This window comes from Hemitrygon akajei, chromosome 2, assembly GCF_048418815.1.
Source record: "Hemitrygon akajei chromosome 2, sHemAka1.3, whole genome shotgun sequence".
NCBI classification, from domain to species: Eukaryota; Metazoa; Chordata; class Chondrichthyes; order Myliobatiformes; family Dasyatidae; genus Hemitrygon; species Hemitrygon akajei.
This window is the reverse complement of record NC_133125.1, coordinates 92,531,288-92,554,841: the sequence shown is the minus strand read 5'-3', so window position 1 is coordinate 92,554,841 and position 23,554 is coordinate 92,531,288. Positions and strand designations below refer to the sequence as shown.

Sequence of the window (23,554 nt, the reverse complement as noted above, 5' to 3'; positions counted from 1 at the left end):
TCCCGATCAACTCCAATAGTCCCGATATCAGGCAGCAAAAGGGAGAAACTCCCTGCCGTAAACTTCCAGGCACCGACAAATTGATGCCTTGGAAGCACCCAACCACAGAAGACTCTGTCCATCCGAAAACTTCGAGCCTCCGACCGGGCTTGTTCTATCCTTGTTCTGTTTTGTAGGAGAGAGTGTGAGAGTAGAGGGAGAGGAAATGAATAAGGCATGTATATCCTCATATACTGCAATTCACTTCATCTATATCTTTCTATGTTCTTTAGTTTATGTTCTCATATTCTAACTGCTCCCATTCACTCACTGACCAGATAACTTTGTTTAAAACTTAACCCATGGTCAACCTGCTTTCAAGTTATCTGAGACATTCCCCTTCCCCACTTTCCCTTCTGCTTTATCAGTTTCTTTTGTCTCCCTTTCACTTCTGACAAAGGGTCTCCGGCATGATATTCTTCCCATTGCTGTGGCTTGAGCTACTGGTTCTTTCCAGCATTATTTGGTCATGAATTTTAATGATTCCTGCTGCTCTTCTCTATCTGCAGTTCCAGAATATCTCAGAGTTTACTTATTCAGTATAGATCTTTCTCTGAAAGTGTGTCTAATGATTGAAAGGAAACCATTTTGTTCATCTACTGTATATTATCTACCTATATTGTACTTAACAATGAATATCTAAATCAGCCATGATGGATGGCGGAGCAGACTCGATGGGCTGAATGGCCTAACTCTGCTCCTATCTCTTATGGAGAGGAGAACCACCTCAGTGAATGTTTAACCAACTGAAAACAATGAAAGGGCCACTTCCACGGCTCTTGCCCATAAAAAGGAAGGGAATTCCTTTATATCAATCTGATAAACTTCTGGAAAATTAAATGTTATGAAACATACAGTGCCATCCCTTACATTTTCATCAGTGACAGAGGTGAATACTTCTTACATTATTTGTCAATGATTTGAATTGAATTGACTTTATTTCTTACATCCTTCACATACACGAGGTGTAAAAATCTTTATGTTACGTCTCCGTCTAACTGTGCATGTGCAATCATAGTAATTTATAATAAATAGAACAGTCAGTGTAATATAGAGTACACTCAATTCAGCGTGAGTTCATGAATCTGATGGCCTGGTGGAAGAAGCTGTCCTGGAGCCTGTTGGTGCTGGCTTTTATGCTGCGGTACCATTTCCCGGATGATAGCAACTGGAATAGATTGTTGTTGGGATAACTTGGGTCCCCAATGATCCTAGGGGCCCTTTTCACACACCTGTCCTTGTAAAAGTCCTGAATCATGGGAAGTTCACAACTACAAATGTGCTGGTTGTCTGCACCACTTTCTGCATAGCCCTGCAATTAAGGGAGGTATAGTTCCCCTACCAGGCAGTAATAAAGCCAGTCAGAATGCTCTCAATTGTGTCCCTGTAGAAAGTTCTTAGGATTTGGGGGCCCATACTAAACTTCCTCAACCATCTGAGGTGAAAGTGGTGCTGTTGTGCCTTTTTCACCACACAGCTGGTGTGTACAGACCACATGAGGTCCTTGGTGATGTGGATGCCGAGGAACTTAAAGCTGTTCACCCTCTCAACCCCAGATCCATTGATGTCAATAGGGGTTAGCCCGTCTCCATCCCTCCTGTAATCCACAACCAGCTCCTTTGTTTTTGTGACATTTGGATGATGGATTTGATGGTTTTGTGGCCAAGTTTGCAGGCAATATGAATATAGGTGAAGAGGCAAGTACTTTTGAGGAAATAAAGAGGATCAGATGGAACTTAGGAGAAGTGGCGGATGGAAAACAGTGTCAGGTAGAATTCTATTTTGTTTGAAGAAATAAAAGTGTGGACTGTTTTCTAAATGGAGAGAAAATTCAAAAATCTAAGGTGCAAAGGGACCTGAGAGTCATTGTGTAGGATTCCCTAAAGGTTCATTTGCAGATTGAGTCGGTGATGAGGAAGGCAAATGTAATGTTAGCATTAATTTTGAGAGGACTAGAATATGAAAGCAAGGATGTATTGTTGAGGCTTTATGAAGCACTAGTGAGGCCTTACTTGGAGTATTGTGAGCAGTTGTGGGCCCCTTATTGAAGAAGGGATGTGCTGACATTGAAGAGTGTGGTAACTTCTACTTTACAAAAAGACCATTCAACAATTTGATGGCCAAAAGAGCATCTTTATCTGGGACGACAAATGATATTTACAATACAGAGGCTTCCAGGTACCTCGTGCGGCATGGGTGGAGGAACTATATACAATGCATACTGGGAGTAAAAAGAGCGGAAGTAAAAATGCTGCCAACCCCGGATCTCGCCTCTTGCTACCAACAGCTTCCTGATTAGTAATCCAACATTCCCCAAATATAGAAGAACTGGGAAATAAAAACAGTGGTATCCTTAGCAACAGGTTACCAATACAAAAACACCTAAAAAAAAAAAAGTAGCAAATTCAACACTCAATCTAACAACAAAAGAAACTATCCAATCAAAGATTCAGATGGCAGGAGGTTTGCGAGGGCACCGCGATCTACGTACTACCCCCAGTGACCCAGCAGGCACCACTGGTGAGGATGTTTTGGGTGGATCTACTGTTGGGAACATGAAAGGGGTCTGTGTGTCCGTGTGAGAATGTCCATCCTCTTCAGGGGACTCTGCCCCCTCTGCCAGTGTGTCTCCCTCGAGCAAAGTCACTGGTGGACATGCTTCCCCAGTAGTCTGTCTCACCATTGGAAACTCCATGGAACTGTCTACCTTTGAGCTGGAATCATGACGCAGGCACACATGGTCCTGATGTCTGCGGAAAACATGCCCATCGGTCAGCTTAATAGGAGACTAGACCACTCTGCTCAAGAATAACCCCAGGTTGCCATTGCTGATTGTTTCTCACATAGACATTGTCATCCGGTTCTAACTGTCTGTCTCGCGCATGTTGATCATGTCCCTCCTTCTGCTTTTCCTGCTTTCTCTCCACATTTGCCTTCATGTCCAGGTGCAGCAGGTCCAATCTTGACTTAGGCCTACGCCCCATCAGCATCTCTGCTGGAGTGTGTGCAGTCGTAGTCTGTGGCGTGAGGCAGTATTTAAACAGGAAACGTGAAAGCCGGGTACTAAAAGAGTTCACTGTCATCCACTTCAGGCCTTCCTTCACTGTCTGAACAGCCCGCTCAGCCAAACCATTTGAGGCTGGGTGGAAAGGGGCTGTCAGAATGTGACGAATGCCATTCTTCTGCATGAACTCACTGAACAGCTCACTGGTGAACGTCGGGTCATTATCAGTGACCAGAGTGTCAGGAAACGTGTGGACTGCAAACTCTTGCCTGAGTTTATCTATGGTTGAGGGGGCTGTGATGTTGCTCATGATGTGAGTTTCAATCCATTTGGAGTGCACATCTACCATTACAAGAAACATCTGCCCCATAAAGGGGCCTGCAAAGTCCAAATGTAGCCTAGACCAGGGGTAGACTGGCCCTGCATGGGTGCAAAGAAGCTGGTGGTGGCATGTTCTGATTGGTCTGACATTGCGTGCATGATTTTATCTTGTTCTCCAAATCCTGATCCGTTCTTGGCCACCAGACATAGGATCTTGCAAGGCTTTTCATTCGAGACACCCCTGGATGAGTCTCATGAATTTCCTCCACAATCTGTGAATGGCCCAGGGGGAGGCACGATGACCTTCACCCCCCAGAAAATGCAGCCATCCTGCAGACTCAATTCGGTCTTGCGTTTGGCATAAGTTCTTAGTTCCTCTCCTTCCACGACTCTGGGCCAACCTTGTAAAAGGAAAGTCTTGACTTGAGACAGGACTGGGTCCCTCTCTGTCCATTGCTTGATCTGGGTCGCCTTTACAGGTGTCTCGGACAACCCCTCCAATGAAAGCACAGTCTCTGGAGGCACATATGTAGTAACAGGCGCCTCCGATAAAGGGAGTCGACTCAGCACATCGGCGTTTGCATTATCCCCACCCGCTCTGTACACAATAGTACACTGGTAGGCTGACAAGGTGAGAGCCCAACGCTGTATCTTGGCTGAGGCTAGCAGTGGGATGCATCTGGTCTCACTAAAAAGGCTCATCAGTGGTTTATGATCCATATAAATTGTGAATGCACGTCCATAGAGGTACTGATGAAAATGTTTGACTGCAAAAACAATGGCTAGACCTTCTTTGTCTAGCTGTGAATATCCCTTCTCAGCAGCAATCAGGGTACATGAAGCAAAACCAATCGGCTTCTCTGAACGGTCCTCCATTACGTGTGAGAGAACTGCCCTGACTCCATAGGGTGAAGCGTCGCATGAAAGGGTGATAGTGTCCGGGCAGCAGCAGCTGTTGGTAGGCATGGCTCATGTCCAGCTTTGTGAACAGCTTACCCCCTGACGGGTTGGCAAACAGGTCATCCACCCGTGGCAATGGGTACTCCTCCAGCTTAGAGACCTGATTCACCATAAGCTTGGAGTCCCCACATATCCTCACCGTTTTATCTGCCTTCAATAGGAGTTGCCCACCTTGAAAACTGGATAGGCTCAATGATGCCCAGCCCCTGTAAACGTTCCAGCTCTGCCTCAACTTTGCCTTTCATGTCATAGGGCACCGACCTGGGCCAGGCTGGTGATAGCTAAGGGCAGTGGGCCCAGTCTTTTGGGCTGCAATTGGCTTTGCAAAATCCAGCTCAACTGGTATGAAAAATGTCCCTTTTTGCTACAAGCATGGCAGACAGTATCTTTGAATTTACAAACATTCGCATAGTGCGTTCCTCCACACTGAAAACATTCCACCCGCTTTGCCTGTTTACCAGTCTCCCTCCTGACTTGGAGCACTACCGCTGACTGCAACCCCCCATATCCATTCTGTATATCCTTGGCATTATTAGCGGCCATCTCCATGCCTTGGGTAATCTCTAGGGCTGTTTTGAAAGTCAACGGTGGGGTTTCCCCCAACAAGCAGCGTTGTATGGCCTCATTATTAATGCCACATACTAATCTATCACGGAGCATGTCATCCAACACAGCTCCGAAATCGCAATGCTCCGACAGCTGCTGAAACTTGGCCACAAAATCGACCACAGACTGACCTGGCTTCCAGACATGGCTGTGAAACTTGAATTGTTGGACTATCACCGAAGGCTTCAGATTGCATTGGTTCCCCACGAGCTTGACCAGTTTGTCATATGGAAATTCTCCCGGTTTCCGTGGCATAGCTAAGTTCCATTTCAGCGTGTACGTCTTTGCCCCCCACACACTCAGGAGAATAGAGCGCTTGTTAGCCTCCTCAGTAATTCCATTAGCACAGACGAAGTGTCCCAACCTTTCCTCGTACTCTGGCCAGTCCTTGGTCCGCTTCTCAAACTCACTGATGTTTCCAAACACAGACATCCGAACACACGGCTCCTCATCTGCTCACAGCTCCTGATCGAAACGAGCCGACACGTCCACAAAACCAGTTCACCTCATCGCCAAAAATATGTGGTAATTTCTACTTTACAAAAAGACCACTCGACAATTTGATGGCCAGAAGAACATCTTTATCTGGGACGGCAAATGATATTTACAATACAGAGGCTTCCAGGTACCTCGTGCGGCATGGGTGGAGGAACTATATACAATGCACACTGGGAGTAAAAAGAGTGGAAGTAAAGACCCCGCCAAACCCGGATCCCGCTTCTTGTTACCAACAGCTCCCCGATTAGTATTAACTTACTTTTAATAATACTCACATTACAACAGAGAGGATTCAAAGGATGTTCACTAAAATGATTCTGAGATTGAAAGGTTGTCAGACAAGGAGCATTTGATGGCTCTGGGCTTCTACTCAGTGGAATTAAGAAGAATGAGGAGTGACCTCATTGAAACCTATCGAATGTTGAAAGGCCTCGATAGAGTGGATGTGGAGAGGGTGTTTCCTGTGGTGGGGGGATCCAAGACACAGCCTAAGAACAGAGGGGCAGCCTTTTAGAATTTTTAGAATGAGGAGGAATTTTTTTAGTCAGAGAGTGGTGAATCTATGGCATTTTTTGCCACAGACAATCTGTGGAGGCGAAGTCATTTGGTATATTTAAGGCAAAGATTGATAGATTCTTGATTAGTCACAGCATGAAAGGATACAGGGAGAAGGCAGGAGATTGAGGTTGAGAGGGAAAATGGATCAGCCATGATGAAACAGCAGAGCAGCCTCATTGGTTCAAATGGCCTAATTCTGCTCCTATATCTAATAGTTTTATGGTCTAGATTTTAATCAGTCCTATTATGTTGGAGTTTAATTAACTTTTATATAATAGTTGATAGATTTTACAGCTTTTATAAGTTCTAAGGTTGGGGATTGATGGATAATGCAATTGTAACTGCATAATAGAAATTAATGTACTGTAAAATATTTTCTGATATAAAATGCAGAATTATATTTTTCATTTGAATGCTTTCAATGTTTTTGCAATAAGTAATCATTTTTAATATTTGAATTTAGGATGTTTATTTGTGTTGCAAAACACTAAGCAATGCCATTTTTGGTAGATCTGAAGGATAAGGTTTCTTCAGTTTAGTAAATGAATTATTATGATCCACTTCAATCCCTTAAAGCTCTCTATTCAAGTCTTATGCCAGCATTTTAACCCTCCTTTCCAAATATTCTTCACATTTAGCAACTTCAAAGTAAATTTATTTTCAAAGTACGTATCTGTCACTATATACTACCCTGCGATTCCATTTTCTTGCAAGCATTCACAGTAGAATAAATGCATAGAACAGAATCAATGAAAAACTGCACACAAAGACTGACAAACTACACACAGCCAATTTTTTGGTTATGAGCATAACATGGAAAGTGCTGAAAAAAATTATTTATATTTGAAGTTGATTAAGAATTGTTTCATAATGCATGATCTAATGAAGGCTATTACCTTGTATATTACTTATCATTGAGCTTATTCTGAACTAGTTATTCAGAATTGCAGGTTGACCACCGACCTTGGACTATTTATAAATTCTCTAAGTGGTGGATTTTTAAAAATTTAAATTTAATATTTGAAACCAGAATGAGTACTTTAGAAAATATAGATATGTCCAGAAATGTGTTCAAGATTGAATATTCATGTTCAGGATGAAATCCAACGGTTTTGCCTTTATTTTTTTTTCATCATGTTTTGACAAAAGGTTTCTAACTTTTTCCCTAGCTGAAGTTACATGTTCTCCAAACCAATACCAGTGTGCTGTTACCAAGAGATGCATTCCTGAAGAATGGGTCTGTGACAAGGATCATGACTGTGCAGATGGCTCTGATGAATCCAATTGCAGTAAGCTATTTATGAATTCATTCAAATAAATGCAAATGGAAGACCTTAGTATATTTTCTGATGAAGTTTATATTGCTAAATTTTTGCTTGATAATGAGTGAGAACTCCAGTTAATTTGTAATAAATTGGAAGATAATGTAAATACAGAGAATTATATTAATAACAGAAACATCTACAAATATTATTTTGAAACTGCAATGAAGAAAGATATGCTTTTGTTCTAAAACTTGTAAGAAGTTAGGTTCTATAAACCAATTGAATTCCCTCAAAAGTTATGAGTAGTGGAAATTATTTCAGCCCTAGTAATGACATTTTTTTCTCATAATTATGGAGTGTAGAGATAGAATGAATGCTTGTAGGCTTTTTCCCAAAAGTTTGGTGAGACCAGAAATAAAGATCATAGGTTTAAGTTGAAAGGTAAAAAATTTAAGAGGGATCTGCGGGGAAATTTCTTCACTCAAAGGATAGTACAAGTGTAGATTGAGCTGCCAGTGGAATTGGTCGATGTGAGTTCAATTGTAAAATTTGAGCAAAGTTTCAATAGGTATAGCACTGTGTTATCATTTCCTCAAAGGCGCCTTATGTACAGATATTCCTGTACCTAGAGTCACTTTATGTATGTACATAAAATCAGTCTATGCATATAGCTAATCTTACTTATATTCATTGTATTCTTTATGTTTGATGTATTTTTGTGCTGCATTAGACCTGGAGTAACAAACATCTTGTTCTCCTTTACGCTTGTGTACTGACAAATGAGTACAAGCAATCTTGAATAGATGTGAGGCATTTGAAAGGAGATAGTCTGGGTGTAGGTATAATCATTTCCTGAGAGTAGTTTGGAAGTGAGCAATTAGATCATTTGAAGCTGGTTGAAGGTGGACTTAACAGTATTAACACTCTTGAGGCAGATATACAGCAACAACAACATTAAAAATTTACCCAATGCTTTTAGAGAGTTGTGCCTGCACTTGTCTTTTCTTTTTGCGAACAAATGTACTATGTTTTCAGTCAAGTCCCTGGATCATTACGTAAAATAACCAAGACTATTTATCTCTTCCCTAAGCTGTACAACATTTTGTCCTTTGTATTGCTGCCCTCTCCCTGAACTGAGCAGAAAAATGCCTTTTGCAATCATTCTGCTCTCGGATAGAAAATGGGACTCGTGATCCATTGCCCAACACACCCAAAAGGGAAGCATGGGACTGATGAAACAGAATAGATAACACCATCCACAAATGAAAAGCTTAAAAATATAACTGATGTTAATTCTGGTTCTTTAGCAATTTTGAATACACACTTTAAAAATAATCCTCTACAACATTTTTTCTTGTACAATTGTCATTAATCTTTAGTAGAAGGCTTCTATAGTTCTTGGTCATAAGTATTTTATTGTATTTTTATTGCTGTAAGTATAGTAAAATGATAAAGTAAATACTGTTGCAGTTATTGTGTTGGTTATTGATGAATATGTGCTATGCATTTTCTATCTGCATTTATAAACCTAATGGTTGTCTACTGCTATGGAAGCTTTGAAAGTACCACCAAAAATGCCTGTTTCAGATTGTACACATATTTTCAAATCCAGTATGATGAGGCCAGGCCAAGTGTATATTTTTAAGAGGTTTCTTCACAGAAAGCTTTTCTAGGACTTTCTACAAAATATTGATGCAGTTACAGGATACCTTTCTTAAATAAGTGACAACTTTCTTAAAGCACCTATTATTTTGTAATTCAAAATACAAAGCTACATAATAAAACTGTTTGTATTGTTGATACGTTATTGATTCCGGTAACTTTGAAACATCTTCTTCTCCTTTCCCATCAAATCTCTGAATGCTCCACAAACCCAAGAACACAATTTCATTAATCCTTTTTTTTGGTACTATTTATTTTTTTTTACTTTACAGTCTGCTATTGTTGCAAAACAACACATTTCACAACATATTTCAGTGATAATAAACCTGATTCTTATTCTGATATGATCAGTTTAGTGATGCAGAATTATTTTTGACGATCAGGCATTTCACAGACACAGCTAGTGCAAGGGTAGGCAGAGAGTCCTGCTTTAATAAAAGAGAAAATGTTGGAATACTCAAAAGATCAGACAGCGTCTGCGGAGAGTGAAAGGTCAATTTATCTTCAGGATGTCCTACTGTCAGGCACAGCTTTCCTACAAGTATGGGTAACAAAATTTTAATGCCCCAATCTAACTAAAGGAAAGGAAAAAAGCTTCAGACTGCTTGAGGAATTCACTGGGTCGAGTAGCCTCTGTGAGAAGGGGTGGGAAGGGAGTGTGGATGGAGAGCAGAGTCAGCTTGGATTAATAAATGGAAATTTGATTAATCTGCTGGAGTTCTTTGAGGATGTGACTAGCAGAAAAGATACTGGATAGGCTAAATGTAGATTTCCAAAGACTTTTGTTTGTCCCACTCGAGTTGGGCAACAAAAGGAAAGCTTACTGAATTGAGGGTAATATACTAGGATGGGTTGAAATTTGTGCAGGAACAAATGATTTGAAATAAGCAATTTTTTCCCAGATATTAGCTTGTAACTAATGAGGTACTGCAGAAACTAATTTTGGTCCCTGCAGTTTAGAAGAACGACAAATGATCTCATTGAAACTTACATTTTGGACAGATTGACGTCCAATTTTCACTGAGCTCATGATTTTCAGCAGTGCTCAATTATTGACTCAGTGTGCATTCATTGGTAGAGCCCATTAATTAGAAAGTTCAGTGTTCCTCAGCTTTTTCGAATGACCATCAACAAAGACCATAACACATAGAAGCAGAATTAGGCCATTTGGCCCACTGAATCTGCTCCACCGTTCAATCATGGATGATTTCTTTTCCTTCTCAACCTCATTCTTTGGCCTTCTCTCCGTAACCTTTTATACCCTTACCAGTCAGCTTACTAATTGACAAAGATCACTGCGGCCCTTGTATTATATAAATATTCAGTCAAGCAACAAGATCAGTTAGACAGAATTCCAAAGTTATTTAATACCTTGGTACTTAGTACAGATATAAACCATGCTGATAGGAATAATCCTAGTAACTGTGAGATGCCATCTGCATACACATGCAGCAATTTTCATAGCAGAATCCTAAAGCTGATATCACCTTTATTCTTATCAAATGTGACAGAATACAAAGATCAAATGGATGCCATTGTGTTGGGAATAAGAATATTTTGCTCCAGTAATGATAAGCCTTTGTGAGTTGAGGACAATAACAAAAGCTGCTTTTGATTGACTTCAGCTCAGATTGCTTGTGGTACAGAAGATTTTCACTGTAAAGGCACAAGCAGATGTGTTCCTGCACGATGGAAATGTGATGGAGAGGATGATTGTGGAGATGGATCTGATGAGCCAAGAGAAGAATGTGGTAGGTTTTGTTTCTGGAATATAAAGTTAAAAGGAAAAAAAATGATCAATATCAATTTTTTGTAATCCAGTGATTTCAAAATATGCTTTTATGAGTGGGTTTGAAAGCTGAAAATTGGGATGAATTTTGCCATTACGGTTTTGAATATTTTCACTTCCTATCTGTCTTCCTGTCACCAGTGTTCTGAATGAACATTCATAGGGGCTTCAAAAAATACTGACAGAAAAGAGGGTGTTGTTCACAGTCTAGCCAAAAATTCTATTTTATACCCATATCCTTGAATTCCTCTCTTAAAGGGAATACATTACTTGAAGAACAGAAATTTGTAATGACTCTAAGATGCCATTTACGTGATGTATGTGAGATTGGAATTGGAAATGCATGTTGTTTGGGTGCCATAGAAACCATTCAGGAATGAAAATAGCATCCAGTTTATTCACTCCCTTCTATCATGCACCACGCGAGATACAATTTGATGAGTGGATTAGCCTTTCTGCTGTTAATGTCAGTCAGAGGTATACCAACAAGGAAAGTGATGACATCACAGTACCTCAGTGCCAGCACTGCAGTTTGGAGCTCAACATTCCAATTAATAGCCCCTTTTAGATTTGTTGTGCATCAACAACTGTTCACTGATTCCCTAGCACCCTCCCATACACACACATATGAATGCTGCTAAATGGATCATGAAATACTTATTAGCAAGTTGGTGTTGATATGCATGTATAAGTCATTACTCTTTTTCAAAGTGGACATGCTGTCTGAATTACAATTAACAGATGTGGATTAATTTTGCATCACAGTTCTGATCTGGTTCTCAGGGGCTGTAACCTCACAAATAAGTTTAACATTGGGATGAATCATGTTAACCTATCTTGTGCTTTGCATTCATCTCCACATACCCCTATGCATGCATTCAGTTTTTGTGACTCTCCAGCTCAAATTAAATTTGAGGCCTCACTTCTATGGTCGTTCATCAAAGCAGGGCAGACTGTGAACAGTGGCCAGATTTGAAGAGGGGGACTTGAAGACCAACCTCCAACAAATTTCAATATTAGCATCATGCAGATGTTTCTGTAAGAACAAGCAATCTGTTCTGACAAAGGGGTAATCATTCATCATAGTAGGTTTCTTTGCATTAACAAAGGAGGCCATTCAACTCTTTTTTTAGTCATTTCTAAATGTTTCTGGTAGACATATAAAATCCATTCAAAATGAAAGAGATAATAGTAGAATTAAAAAGACTGCATTGACTATCAAAATTATTTAGCTTTTCTGTATGAGTATATACAGATTCCTCTATTCACCACTTTGTTATTGCATTTACTAGTTTCTTACTATTTAAAAATATATTCTGCTTTAAATATTTTCTAAGCCCAGAGGACTAGAACCTCAGAATAGAAGGATGTCCCTTTAGAACAGAGATAAGGAGAAATTCCTTATGCCAGAAGGTAATGAATCTGTGGAATTCATTGCTACAGATGGATTTGGAGGCCAAGTCATTGGGTATATTTAAAGTGGAAGTTGAATGGTTCTTAATTAGAAAGGATGTCAAAGAATGGTGATTTCCCAGGAGAGACAGCATGTGGTCCAATAGCTCCAAAGGCCTAGCATCACCGAGACTGCATAAGGAGAACAACTGTTCAGCGCGCTCAGACTCCGATAGTCCAAAAGTCAGTAAAAGGTGAGTTTTCAAAAATGGGTATTTATCGTGTTTAGGTGGGTCTTCGAGCAGACTCACCGCTCTCACAGTTGTGGAGTTGTTGGGCGACACTACCATGTAATAGAATTTGGTGTTGCCAGCAGTGATTTCTCACAGAGCGAACTGGGCCTCAATTTGTACAAACCAAGCGACGGCATTTGGCTCCAGATCTCCAGTAGTTTTAAAGCGACTGCATTGGCCAACATGTTCAATAATTCCAGAATTGTTCTAGAGCCACAGGGTCACCAATATAGGTTTTCACAAATAAAGCAAGGTGAGAACTTTTATGTTTTAGTGAAACCCATGACACACTTTATTGAACTCCAGAACCTAAACACAAAAATGCATTAAAAATGTTTACGTAATAATGTCATCACTTCAGACTAGCCTCTTAAAGTGAACCTCAATTCAATGTTGGTGGTTATGAATTATGTACATTTTTCCCAATTACATTATCCTATGGGACTTTGGTGGGAACGACCAGGGTAGGTCTTACACAGTGAATGGTAGGGCACTAAGGAGTGCGGTAGAACAAAGGAACCTGGGATCTCATCTGCAGGAAAGGTGTAATTAAGGTGAAAAGAGTACAGTATAGAGAAACTTTACAAGATTGTTGCCAGGCCTGGTTGAATTGAGTTCTAAGGAAAGATTGAATAGATTAGGACCATATTCCTTGTGATGTAGAGGATTGAGGGGGAAATTGATTGAGGTATACAAAATTATGAAGGATATCTACAGGATAAATTCCAGCAGGCTTTTTCTACTGAGTTGGGTGGGGCTACAACCAGAGGTCATGGGTTAAGTGTGAAAGTTGAAAAGTTTAAGGGAAACATGAGGGGGAACTTCTTCACTCAGAGGATGGAAAGAGTGTGGAGTGGGGTGACAGTGAAAGGGTACATGTGAGCTAAATTTTAATGTTTAAGAGAAGCTTAGATAGATATGTATTGGGGATTGCCAAATGCTATGTGGATTTTCTGGTGTAGTCTGTTTTGTCATATGCTTTTGTGATATCATTCTGAAGGAACGTTGTCTCATTTTTTTAACTACATTGCATTTGTGGTTTCTAAATGACAATAAACTGAATCCGAATCTGAATCTGAATGTAGATAGTAGGAGTATTGATGGCTATGGTCGGGGTGCAGGTCAGTGGGACTTAAATGGTTTGGCATAGACTGGATGGGCCGAAGGGCCTGCTTCTGTTCTGTGACTCTTATGGGGAGAAGGCAGGAGAATGGGTTTGAGAGGGTTAATAAATCAGCCACGATGGAATAGTGGTGAAGACTTGATGGGCTGTATGGCCTAATTCTTTTCCCATGTCTCATGATCTTATTGTCTTAAATTTATTCTGTTTTAATAATCCTTCTCCTGAGGTGAGCACATTTTATTTTTCCACAGTTTTAGATTTATGCCACCTTCATTCTTTACTTGCTTCCCCTATCCATGGCCCACGGTATTCCCCTCTCAGCTTTCTTAGCTACAGCACCTGATTCTGTATCATCAGCAAATGAGCATGAAGAAATAATGAACGTAGTATGTAAATCTGCATATAAATAAGTATGTAGTATATAAATAAGCCAGAGCCCAATACTCATCCTTATGCCATCCTTCTGGCCTCGGCTGCCAACCTGAAATAAACTCTTTATTCCTGCAGTCCCTTACAAATACTGATATATTTTCCCCACCCCAAACTTGTGAAACTTTATTTTGTATTACAACCCTAGTTCAGTGCTTCATGTCTTTTACATAACTTGTAAGTTATACCCTCAAAAGTCTGTATGATTTTTCATATACAAATTACCTTTCTTAGAACCTTGTTGACTTAGTTTAAATATATTATTGTTTATATTATTCTTTATTGTGCATTTAATAATGGATTTCAGTGTTTCCCAAGAACTTTGTTGGATTAACCAATATGTAGCTTCTCCTTTTTCATCTTTTTAATTGCATCTGAATATCTATAAAAGTTGAAAGAATTGTGATGAGGCTAATATGGAAGAAGAGATTTTGTTAAGTGGTAACTGTGTGGAACAAATTGTGGATGAGCATTGATTTTTAAAGAAGTCACTACAGTCATATCAAATCTTTCGAGAAAGTTATTCAAATAAAGTTAATCTACAGTTTTTTAAAGCTTTGTCATTTCAGTGTGGCTCTACAGGCAAAATTTCTTGGTATTTAAAATCAGGAAAGTGATATGAGGAAACTCAGAAACAGAAATAATATTTTTTGTACAGTATTTATATCCTCTTGTTTGGTTTATCAGTTATTAGTAGCACCATGCTTATTGCAAAGTTTGTGACACAGCTTTGTGGTTTTTAATTGGAAAGAAAGGATTATTCTGTTTTCTTGAAGCAGTCAAACCATTCAATTTCCTGTGTAGTTTTCTATAAAAGGCATTTGACAGTTTGGTAACAGCTGAGAAACACTTTTTTTTCTTTTATTGATTCATCTTCAAAGTATATTTTGGGAATGTACTCATTTTGAAACAGTTAACAATAGAACTTTGGCTCATAGAGTAATGTTAACTATGAAAATGGACAAGGGAGAGCCAGTGGATGTAGTGTACCTGGACTTCCAGAAAGCTTTTGATAAAGTCCCACATAGGAGATTAGTGGGCAAAATTAGGGCACATGGTATTGGGGGCAGAGTACTGACGTGGATTGAAAATTGGCTGGCTGGACAGGAAACAAAGAGTAGCGATTAACGGGTCCCTTTCGGAATGGCTGGCTGTGACCAGTGGGGTACCGCAAGGTTCGGTGCTGGGACCGCAGCTGTTTACAATATACATTAATGATTTAGATGAAGGGATTAAAAGTAACATTAGCCAATTTGCTGATGACACAAAGCTGGGTGGCAGTGTGAAATGTCAGGAGGATGTTATGAGAATGCAGGGTGATTTGGACAGGTTGGGTGAACGGGCAAATGTCTGGCAGATTCTGTTTAATGTGGACAAATGTGAGGTTATCCACTTTGGCGGCAAGAACAGGAAGGCAGATTACTATCTAAATGGAGTCAAGTTAGGAAAAGGGGAAGTACAACAAGATCTAGGTGTTCTTGTACATCAGTCAATGAAAGCAAGCATGCAGGTACAGCAGGCAGTGAAGAAAGCTAATGGCATGCTGGCCTTTATAACAAGAGGAATTGAGTATAGGAGTAAAGAGGTCCTTCTGCAGCTGTACAGGGACCTGGTGAGACCCCACCTGGAGTATTGTGTGCAGTTTTGGTCTCCAGATTTGAGGAAGGACATTCTTGCTATTGAGGGAGTGCAGCGCAGGTTCACAAGGTTAATTCCCGGAATGGCGGGACTGTCATATGTTGAAAGATTGGAGCGACTGGGCTTGTATACACTGGAATTTAGAAGGATGAGAGGGGATCTGATTGAAACATATAAGATTATTAAGGGATTGGACACGCTGGAGGCAGGAAGCATGTTCCCGCTGATGGGTGAGTCCAGAACTAGAGGCCACAGTTTAAGAATAAGGGGTAGGCCATTTAGAACAGAGATGCGGAAAAACTTTTTCACCCAGAGAGTGGTGGATATGTGGATTGCTCTGCCCCAGAAGGCAGTGGAGGCCAAGTCTCTGGATGCATTCAAGAGAGAGTTAGATAGAGCTCTTATAGATAGCGGGGTCAAGGGATATAGGGAGAGGGCAGGAACGGGGTACTGATTGTGTATGATCAGCCATGATCACAGTGAATGGCGGTGCTGGCTAGAAGGGCCGAATGGTCTACTCCTGCACCTACTGTCTATTGTTACATGTTTTACATTATATGCAGAAAAAGTGTCCACTGTTACTGATTTTAGTGAGAATTATGAATCTATTTCTTAGTTTTTAATAATGTTAATGGAAATAGGTAAACCGATCTAATGGCTGTTAACCTAATTGCAGAAGGATAATAAATCAATTTTTGATTTAAAATAAAATTTATGTATCTCAAATTGTGTATAATATTTTGTTTCTTTCCTTTGGGGATTTTGTTTTTTGATTGAAGAAGCAGCATTGCCTTAGGTTTCAAATCTATTTTTCTTTTCTATGGCTGAAGTGCATGTATCATCATATCTCTTGATAGTGAAAGGCTCCTGGCACTTTTCCAGAGCTGGTGTCAGCCTTTATACTTGAAAACCTATCTTTACTGTCTTAATCTTCAAATAATGAAGTTGATCTTTTAATGTTCTCCTTTTGTATTTAGGAAGCCTGCAATCATTACCATAATTTCTCTCTGATTTGATTTTCAATTAAGTGTTCTTTCTTGAGCCTAGCCTATCGGTTTCAGCATTCATATCTATTTTATTTCCTTTGGATTTTATAATACACATGATCAAAATATTACAAATGACATCCAAGTCTGGTTAATTCTGAGCTGTATCTTCCTTGAAAAGCAACTGTGAGTTTGCAATGAATGCTAATGTCAATGCGCAAATTTAACCCTAAATTTTGAATATCTGTAATGACCCCCCCCCTTCTACTCTGCCATTTGCCTCATGTTGACAGTAAATTCCACTCAAAATCTCTATTTCTTTTAAATGCTACCAGAATATATAGATTTACTGTTGATTACACTTGCTCATATTTAATCATTGGAGTGTCTATTTAGCAGTTGTTTTAATTACTGGTGCAACAATAATTGACTTCCTCAGTTGTGTGTATTTGTGTATCTTATTCTACAATGACGTAAATTTTATATTGTAGTCTTTTATTTTGCTCATTTCTCATCCTTTTTGGCTTGCTTTGTCTCTTAATCTTCATCTTGTGTCTCCGTTGTCACTTCTTCTTTTTGATCAGTTTTGGCCCAAATTCTTTTTCAGACCTTTGTTACTTTCTTATGTCATATTGCTGTTCTTGTTGCCGTAAGCACAATTTGGTTTTTTTTTCACACGGAGGGAAACTGATGTTCTTGTTGCAGTTTGTATGATTTAATTTTTTGTGCATGAGGGATTGTTCTTCTTCGGCTTCCATGGTTTTCTGGAGAAAACAAATCTCAGAGATGTATTCTGCATAGATACTTTGATAATAAATGTACCTTGAACCTTGAAAGGAGGCTATTCACTCACTAATGTTTCAGTTGTCCTGTTGCCTTTATTCCACACATCATTTGCACATCAGCAAGATATGCTGTAAATGTTATTCAGTCTGAAGACTGATAGAAATATAGGGTCAAAAGTTGGATCCATATTTTCTCCACATTTACCTGTCTGGATGCAGAGATCTATTTTTTTGACACAAAATGTTCTGGACTTCAGACCATGGTCTCCAGAAAATGTGTAGACTGTCAAAGCTGTAAGAAAATTTTAATCAATTTGTAAAATCCTTTTGCATTTAAAACATTAAAAGTTAATTGAGTAATTGGAAAATAAGTTGAATGTTTTTTTTTTCTCTGTTATTAAAGGCTGCTATGGAACTATTGTCCCACAATGTCCACTGGGTTCTCAGATCCCATGTTTTACATCACAGGGGAGAAAACTATCAATGTGAATACCATAGAATTTTAGCAGGGTAAAGGTCCACCAACAATTTACACGAGGTTCAAATATGGAGCAAGTTACTTTGATATTCCGCATCTGTCACTGGCTTCAAGCTTCCAGGTTTGGAAGTGCATGCTTTGAATGTGTAGTGTGTAATTTAAACTTTTGTTTAAATTAGTAAATGTCAGCAGTTTCTACAATACTTTTTAAGCAGATTTCTCTGATGTATTCTATGAAATATGATGGGTGGCACAGTGGTGCTCCGGGTAATGTAACTGTCTCACAGCTCCAGTGATCCAGTTTTAACTTCATCATCCAGAGCTCTTTCTGTGAGAGTATACTCCCCCTGTAACATTATGGCTTTCTTCCACATTCCAAAGATACATTAATGGTTTGACTAATTGGCTATTGTATACAACTCCATACGAAGGAGGCTGATGGAAGAATTAGTGGGAATGAGAATTTGTGAGAGAATAGCTTAAAGGGAAATAAGTGGGAGAATGCGATCGATCAGATTAATCTGAGAGGGACAAGAGACTGTTAAATACTTTATCATATGGAAGTATTGAAAACAATGTTATAGCTAATTCTTAATTCTGTTCTAAAACATATTATAGTTCTATCATCAGCCCACCGATTAATGCTGAACATCAAGCACCCACTTACGTGAAATTATTTCATTCTACTAACATTACTCTCAGCTCTCTTCAGAGTCTACCATTCACTACATGCAGGGAAATGCCAATAAAAATTAGTGTATCTGTTTATGTAATGGGAGGAAATAGAGTAAACCATACAAAACCCACACAGTCATGGGAAGAACATATAAACTCTACAATAATGGGTGTCAGAATAGACCTGGGTCACTGAAGTCATGCATTCAATTCAATTCAATTCAGTTCTATTCTATTCTATTTGTTTAATTGTCAGTCAACCATACACGAATAATGATGAATATAGCCAAACAAGATAACGTTCTCCGGGGCCAAGATGCAAACACAATGCCAATAGTCCCAGCACATAGCACATACAAGATAGCAAGCATATGTAACATTTCAGTAAATTACAACCACCCAATAAATAGTCCACTCAGCACAGGTACAGGCCCTTCAGCTCACATAGTCTACCAAGCTAGTCCCAATTTGGCCCATATCCTTCTAAACCCTGTTTCTTAAATGAGACTAATGTACCTGCCACAGCAATTTCCTTTGTCAAGTCATTCCATATACTCACCACATTCTGTGTGAAATAATTGCCCTTCAGATCCTTTTCAAATGTTTCTCCTGTCACCCTAAGTCTATGTTCCCTTGTTTTAGGCTCCACTACCCAGGGAAAAGACTGTAGCCATCCACCTCAGCTATATCACTCATAATTTTAAACACTTCTAAGTATTATTCTAAGACACCCCTCATTCTCCTACATTCCATGAATAAAAACCTAGTGTGGCCAACCTCTCCCTATATCTCGGGCCTTCTAATCTGGCAACATCCTCAGAAGTCATTTTGAAATCTTTCCACTTTAATCACATCTTAAAAGGCTGAACAAAACTATACAAAGTACTCTGTATATGACCTCACCAATGATTTATACAACTAATATATAATATCCCGACTCTTATAATCAGTGCCCTAACTGATAAAGTTCACCATGCTATACGACTTTATCACCAACCTATAAAAATCTGATTCCATTTGCAATGAACTCTGCACACCTATTCCTAGGTCCCTCTGTTACATTACACTTCTAATATCTTTCCCTCCATAGTATAAGTCCTACTCTGGTTTGACTTTCCAAATGTATCACCTCAAACTTCCCTGTATTGAAATCCGTTTGCCACTCCACGGCCCACTTCCCTAACTGATCCCTGCAGTCGACAATTTTCTTCACCATCAACAACACCTACTAATTTTGTGTTATCTGAAAACTTGCTAATCAAGCCTTGTGCATTTCTTGTCCATATCATTTATATAAATAATGATCAATAAGGGTCCCATTCTGACCCCTCTGGCATGCCAGCTGTCATTGGCCTCCATTCTGAAAAGTTGCATTTAGTTGCTATTCTCTGATTTCTACCTCTGAGCCAATTAACTAGCTCTCCCAGGAGTCCATGGGACCTAAGCTTTCAGACCAGCTTACCACACAGGACCTTGTCAAAGGCCTTGCTAAAGTTCAGATAAATAACATTCACTTCCCCACCACCATCTACCTTTTGTAACTCTTCAAAGAGCTCTACGAGATTCATCAGACTGGAGTTCCCATGCACAAAGCCGTGCTAACTCCTAATCAGGCTGTCTACCCAAATGCAGGTAGATCTTCTCCCTCCAGCAACTTTCCCATTCCTGATTGTCAGACTGAATGGCATGTACTTCTCTGGCTTGTCTTTCCTACCATTCTTAAACAAAGAAACAATATTAGTCATCTTCCAGTCTTTGGGATTTCCACCAGTGGTTAATGATGAAGCAAGTATCTCCACAGAGGCCTGTATTTCTTCTACAACCTCCCATTAAAGCTAAGGGTGTATTGTCAGGTCCTAGCAATTTAAAAACTTTAATGTGCTGTAAGGGTACAAATAGCTTCTTCCTGCTAATATGAATGTTCTCCAAAACAGCTCCTCCTGTTTTCCTTCTAAGGCCATAAGGCAGAGGAGCAGAGCTGGTCAATTTAGCCCAATGAGTCTGCCCCACCATTCCACTGTGGCTGATATATTATCCCTTTCAACCCCATTCTTCTGCTTTCTCCCCATAACTTTTGATATCCTTACTAATCAAGAACCCATTAACATCTGCTTAAATATACCTGGTGCTTGGCCTGCACAACTGTCTGTGGCAATAAATTCCTCCTCAGTTCTATTCTAAAGGCTGACCTTCTATTCTGTGGACGTGTCCTCTGGTCTAGACTCACCCATTCTTTTAATATTCAGTAGATTTCAATGGGATCCCTCCTCATTCTTCTAAACTCCAGTGAGTGTAGGCCCAGAGGCTCAAATGCTTCTCATACATTAACCATTTCATTCCCAGGATTATTCTTGTGAATCTCCTCTGGGCCCTGTCCAAGGCCAGTAGATCCTTTCTTGGATAAGGGGCCCAAAACTGCTTACATTACTCTTAAGTGCAGTCTGATCAGTGCCTTATTGTGTCAGCATTATATCCTTGCTTTTATATTCCAGTCCTCTCGAAATGAATGCTAATTAAACTTGCATTTGCCTTCCTTGTCACCAACTCAGTCTTCAAGTTAACCTTTAGGGAATCCTGCATGAGAACTTCCTAGTTCCTTTGTACCTCTGGGTTTTGAATATTTTGTCCAATTAGAAAATATTCTATTCCTTATTTCTTCTACCAAAGTGCATGGTTATAGACTTCCCTACACTATATTCCATCTGCCACTTCCTTGCCGTTCTTCTATTCTGTCTAAGCCATTCTGCAGAATCTCCGCTTCCTCAACACTACCTGCCACTCCATCTAACTTTGTATCAACCACAAACTTGGCCATTGAGCCATCAATTCCGCCATTCCACATTGACATATAATGTGAATAGATGTATATACACCAACCCCTGCGAAATACATTGACCAAGCAAGTTTTCACCTCAGTAAATTTGAGGAGATATACTCTCTTCTTACCCACTCTGTTATTCTTAATATATGTATAATCAGCTCTTCAAATTTTCCTTAACCTTATCTGCCAGATCCATTTGGTACCATCTCTTTGTCCTTCTAATTTCCCTCCTCCATCTATTCTCAATCTTTTTATCATCATCAAGAGATTCACTTATCCCTGAATTCCTAAACATAATGTGTGCATCTTTCTTTGTCTTGACCAGAGCCTCAATATCTCTCAACAGACAGGGTTCCCCAAATGTGCTAGGTTTACCTTTCATGCTACGAGGGACATTGACTCTTGATATCTCATTTTTAGAAGCCTCCCACTTGCCATTTGTTCCGTTGCTCTCAAGTCTATTCTACCAATTGATTTATGTTAGATTCTGCTTAATTCCCTCAAAATTATCACTGCTCCAGTTTAGAATCCTGGTCTGTGATCTGTCCTGTCCTTTCCAATGCTATCTTAAAACAAACAGAATTATGGTCAGTGGAGTCAAAGAGCTACCCAATTGCCAGTTCAGTTACTGCTCTGCCTCATACCCCACGAGTAGGTCCAATATTACACCTTCCTATGTGGGGACCTTTATTTATTGACTCAGGAAACCTTCCTGGACACATAAACTCTTCTCAGGCTTCCAGGTTGGTGCAGGTGTCATGCTTCCTGGACACATTACACAAATTCCACTCCATTCATCCTCTTAACACTCTGTGTAGCCCTGTCAAAACTGGGGAAATTAAAACTTCCCACTAATACAGCCCAGTCATTTTCTCAGCAATGAACTATTTCTCTACACACCTGCTCCTCAAGTTCCTACTGATTATTTGGGATCATTATATAGCCCCACTAGAGTGATGTTCTCCTCTTGTTCCAAAACTCTATCTGTTGATCCTCACTGAACGATCCTCCAAGTATGCTGTCTCTAAATACTGCTGTTATCTCCTTCCTTATCAAAAAGGCAAACTCATTCCTGTCTTACCTGAAAATCTGTTATGCCTCTAACATCTGTATCCTTGAACGCTGAGCTGCCTGTTTTACCCTTCTCTCAGCCATGTTTCTATTATAACATCGCACTCCCCGGAACCAATTTACTGCATTCATCCACTTCAACTGTTAATCCTTATATATTGAAATAAAAGAAATTTAACAGGGTATTCCTTTCCCTCCATTCAATGAGCCCCTGGCTATTCAGATTGCTAAACTTGCAACTGCTTTATCCCAAAACTTCATCCTGCTCAGTGTCACATCCCCATAGTTGGTAAGGAATGATGAAGGATCTTGGCCTGAAACATCAACTGTTCATTTTTCTCCAAAGATGCTGCTAGAAGTGCTGGGTTCCTTCAGCATTTTATGTGTGTTACTCTGGATTTCAAACTTCTGCAGAATCTCTAATGATCATAGTTCTTCTTAGAAATGTTAGCATTTACATAATTAATTGAAGGCAACCTGGATGGTTACATGAGCATTTCAAGTGAGGTTAACTGGAAGTGGGTAGATGAAATCATTTTGGAATATTGCCCTTGCTTCTGCTCGATCACTGAGCAATTGCTGCACAATATCTGAAACCAGTGATGGTGTGTCACTCTCAGTTCATCAGGCTTTGACTCAGCATAAACAGATGTTTAAGAGCCATTTAATTTTAAAATAACATACTCCAAACTATCATATGATGCATATATATCAGTCTAGAAAATTAATACAGAATTTGACCATTACCTTAACCACAATCAATGGCAGCCTCAATTCTGTGAAAGATCAGTTTCAAATACAGAATATTCAGAAGTGAGATAGCTTACAGAGGTAGGAAGAGAGAGAACAGATTTAAAAACAGAAATGAAGTTGTTTTTATTTTCAGGCATGACAGAATTGGGAGTCACTGTAGTTCATTGAAGCCAAGGACAAAGGGGAACTTGAACGTAGACCATGCTGGAAAAAGATGAGTGGAGTTACAGGTGACCTGAAGCAGTGGCTTGCAGCCAGGACCAAGATCATTGTGATAGACACATCTATCACTTTTCTAAGACATGCTACCATATGATACTGAGAAGTCATCAATGCATTTTGGCAGTCTGCTTCATTTCCCTAGTTGTTGGAGGCAGATTTGTTTTCACTTTCAATTCTGGATAAAAC

At 39.6% G+C, this 23,554-nt stretch overlaps 1 protein-coding gene across 1 annotated transcript in view; it reads left to right on the top strand.

Annotated features, from left to right (window-relative positions):
• LOC140714547 (low-density lipoprotein receptor-related protein 1-like) overlaps positions 1-23,554 on the top strand; it is a 1,940,354-nt gene that overhangs the window by 1,743,962 nt on the left and 172,838 nt on the right. Inside the window, exons 66-67 of the mRNA XM_073025830.1 lie at positions 7,156-7,275; positions 10,539-10,664. Coding sequence (XP_072881931.1) covers positions 7,156-7,275; positions 10,539-10,664 — 246 coding nt within the window. The remainder of the gene's footprint in view (positions 1-7,155; positions 7,276-10,538; positions 10,665-23,554) is intronic.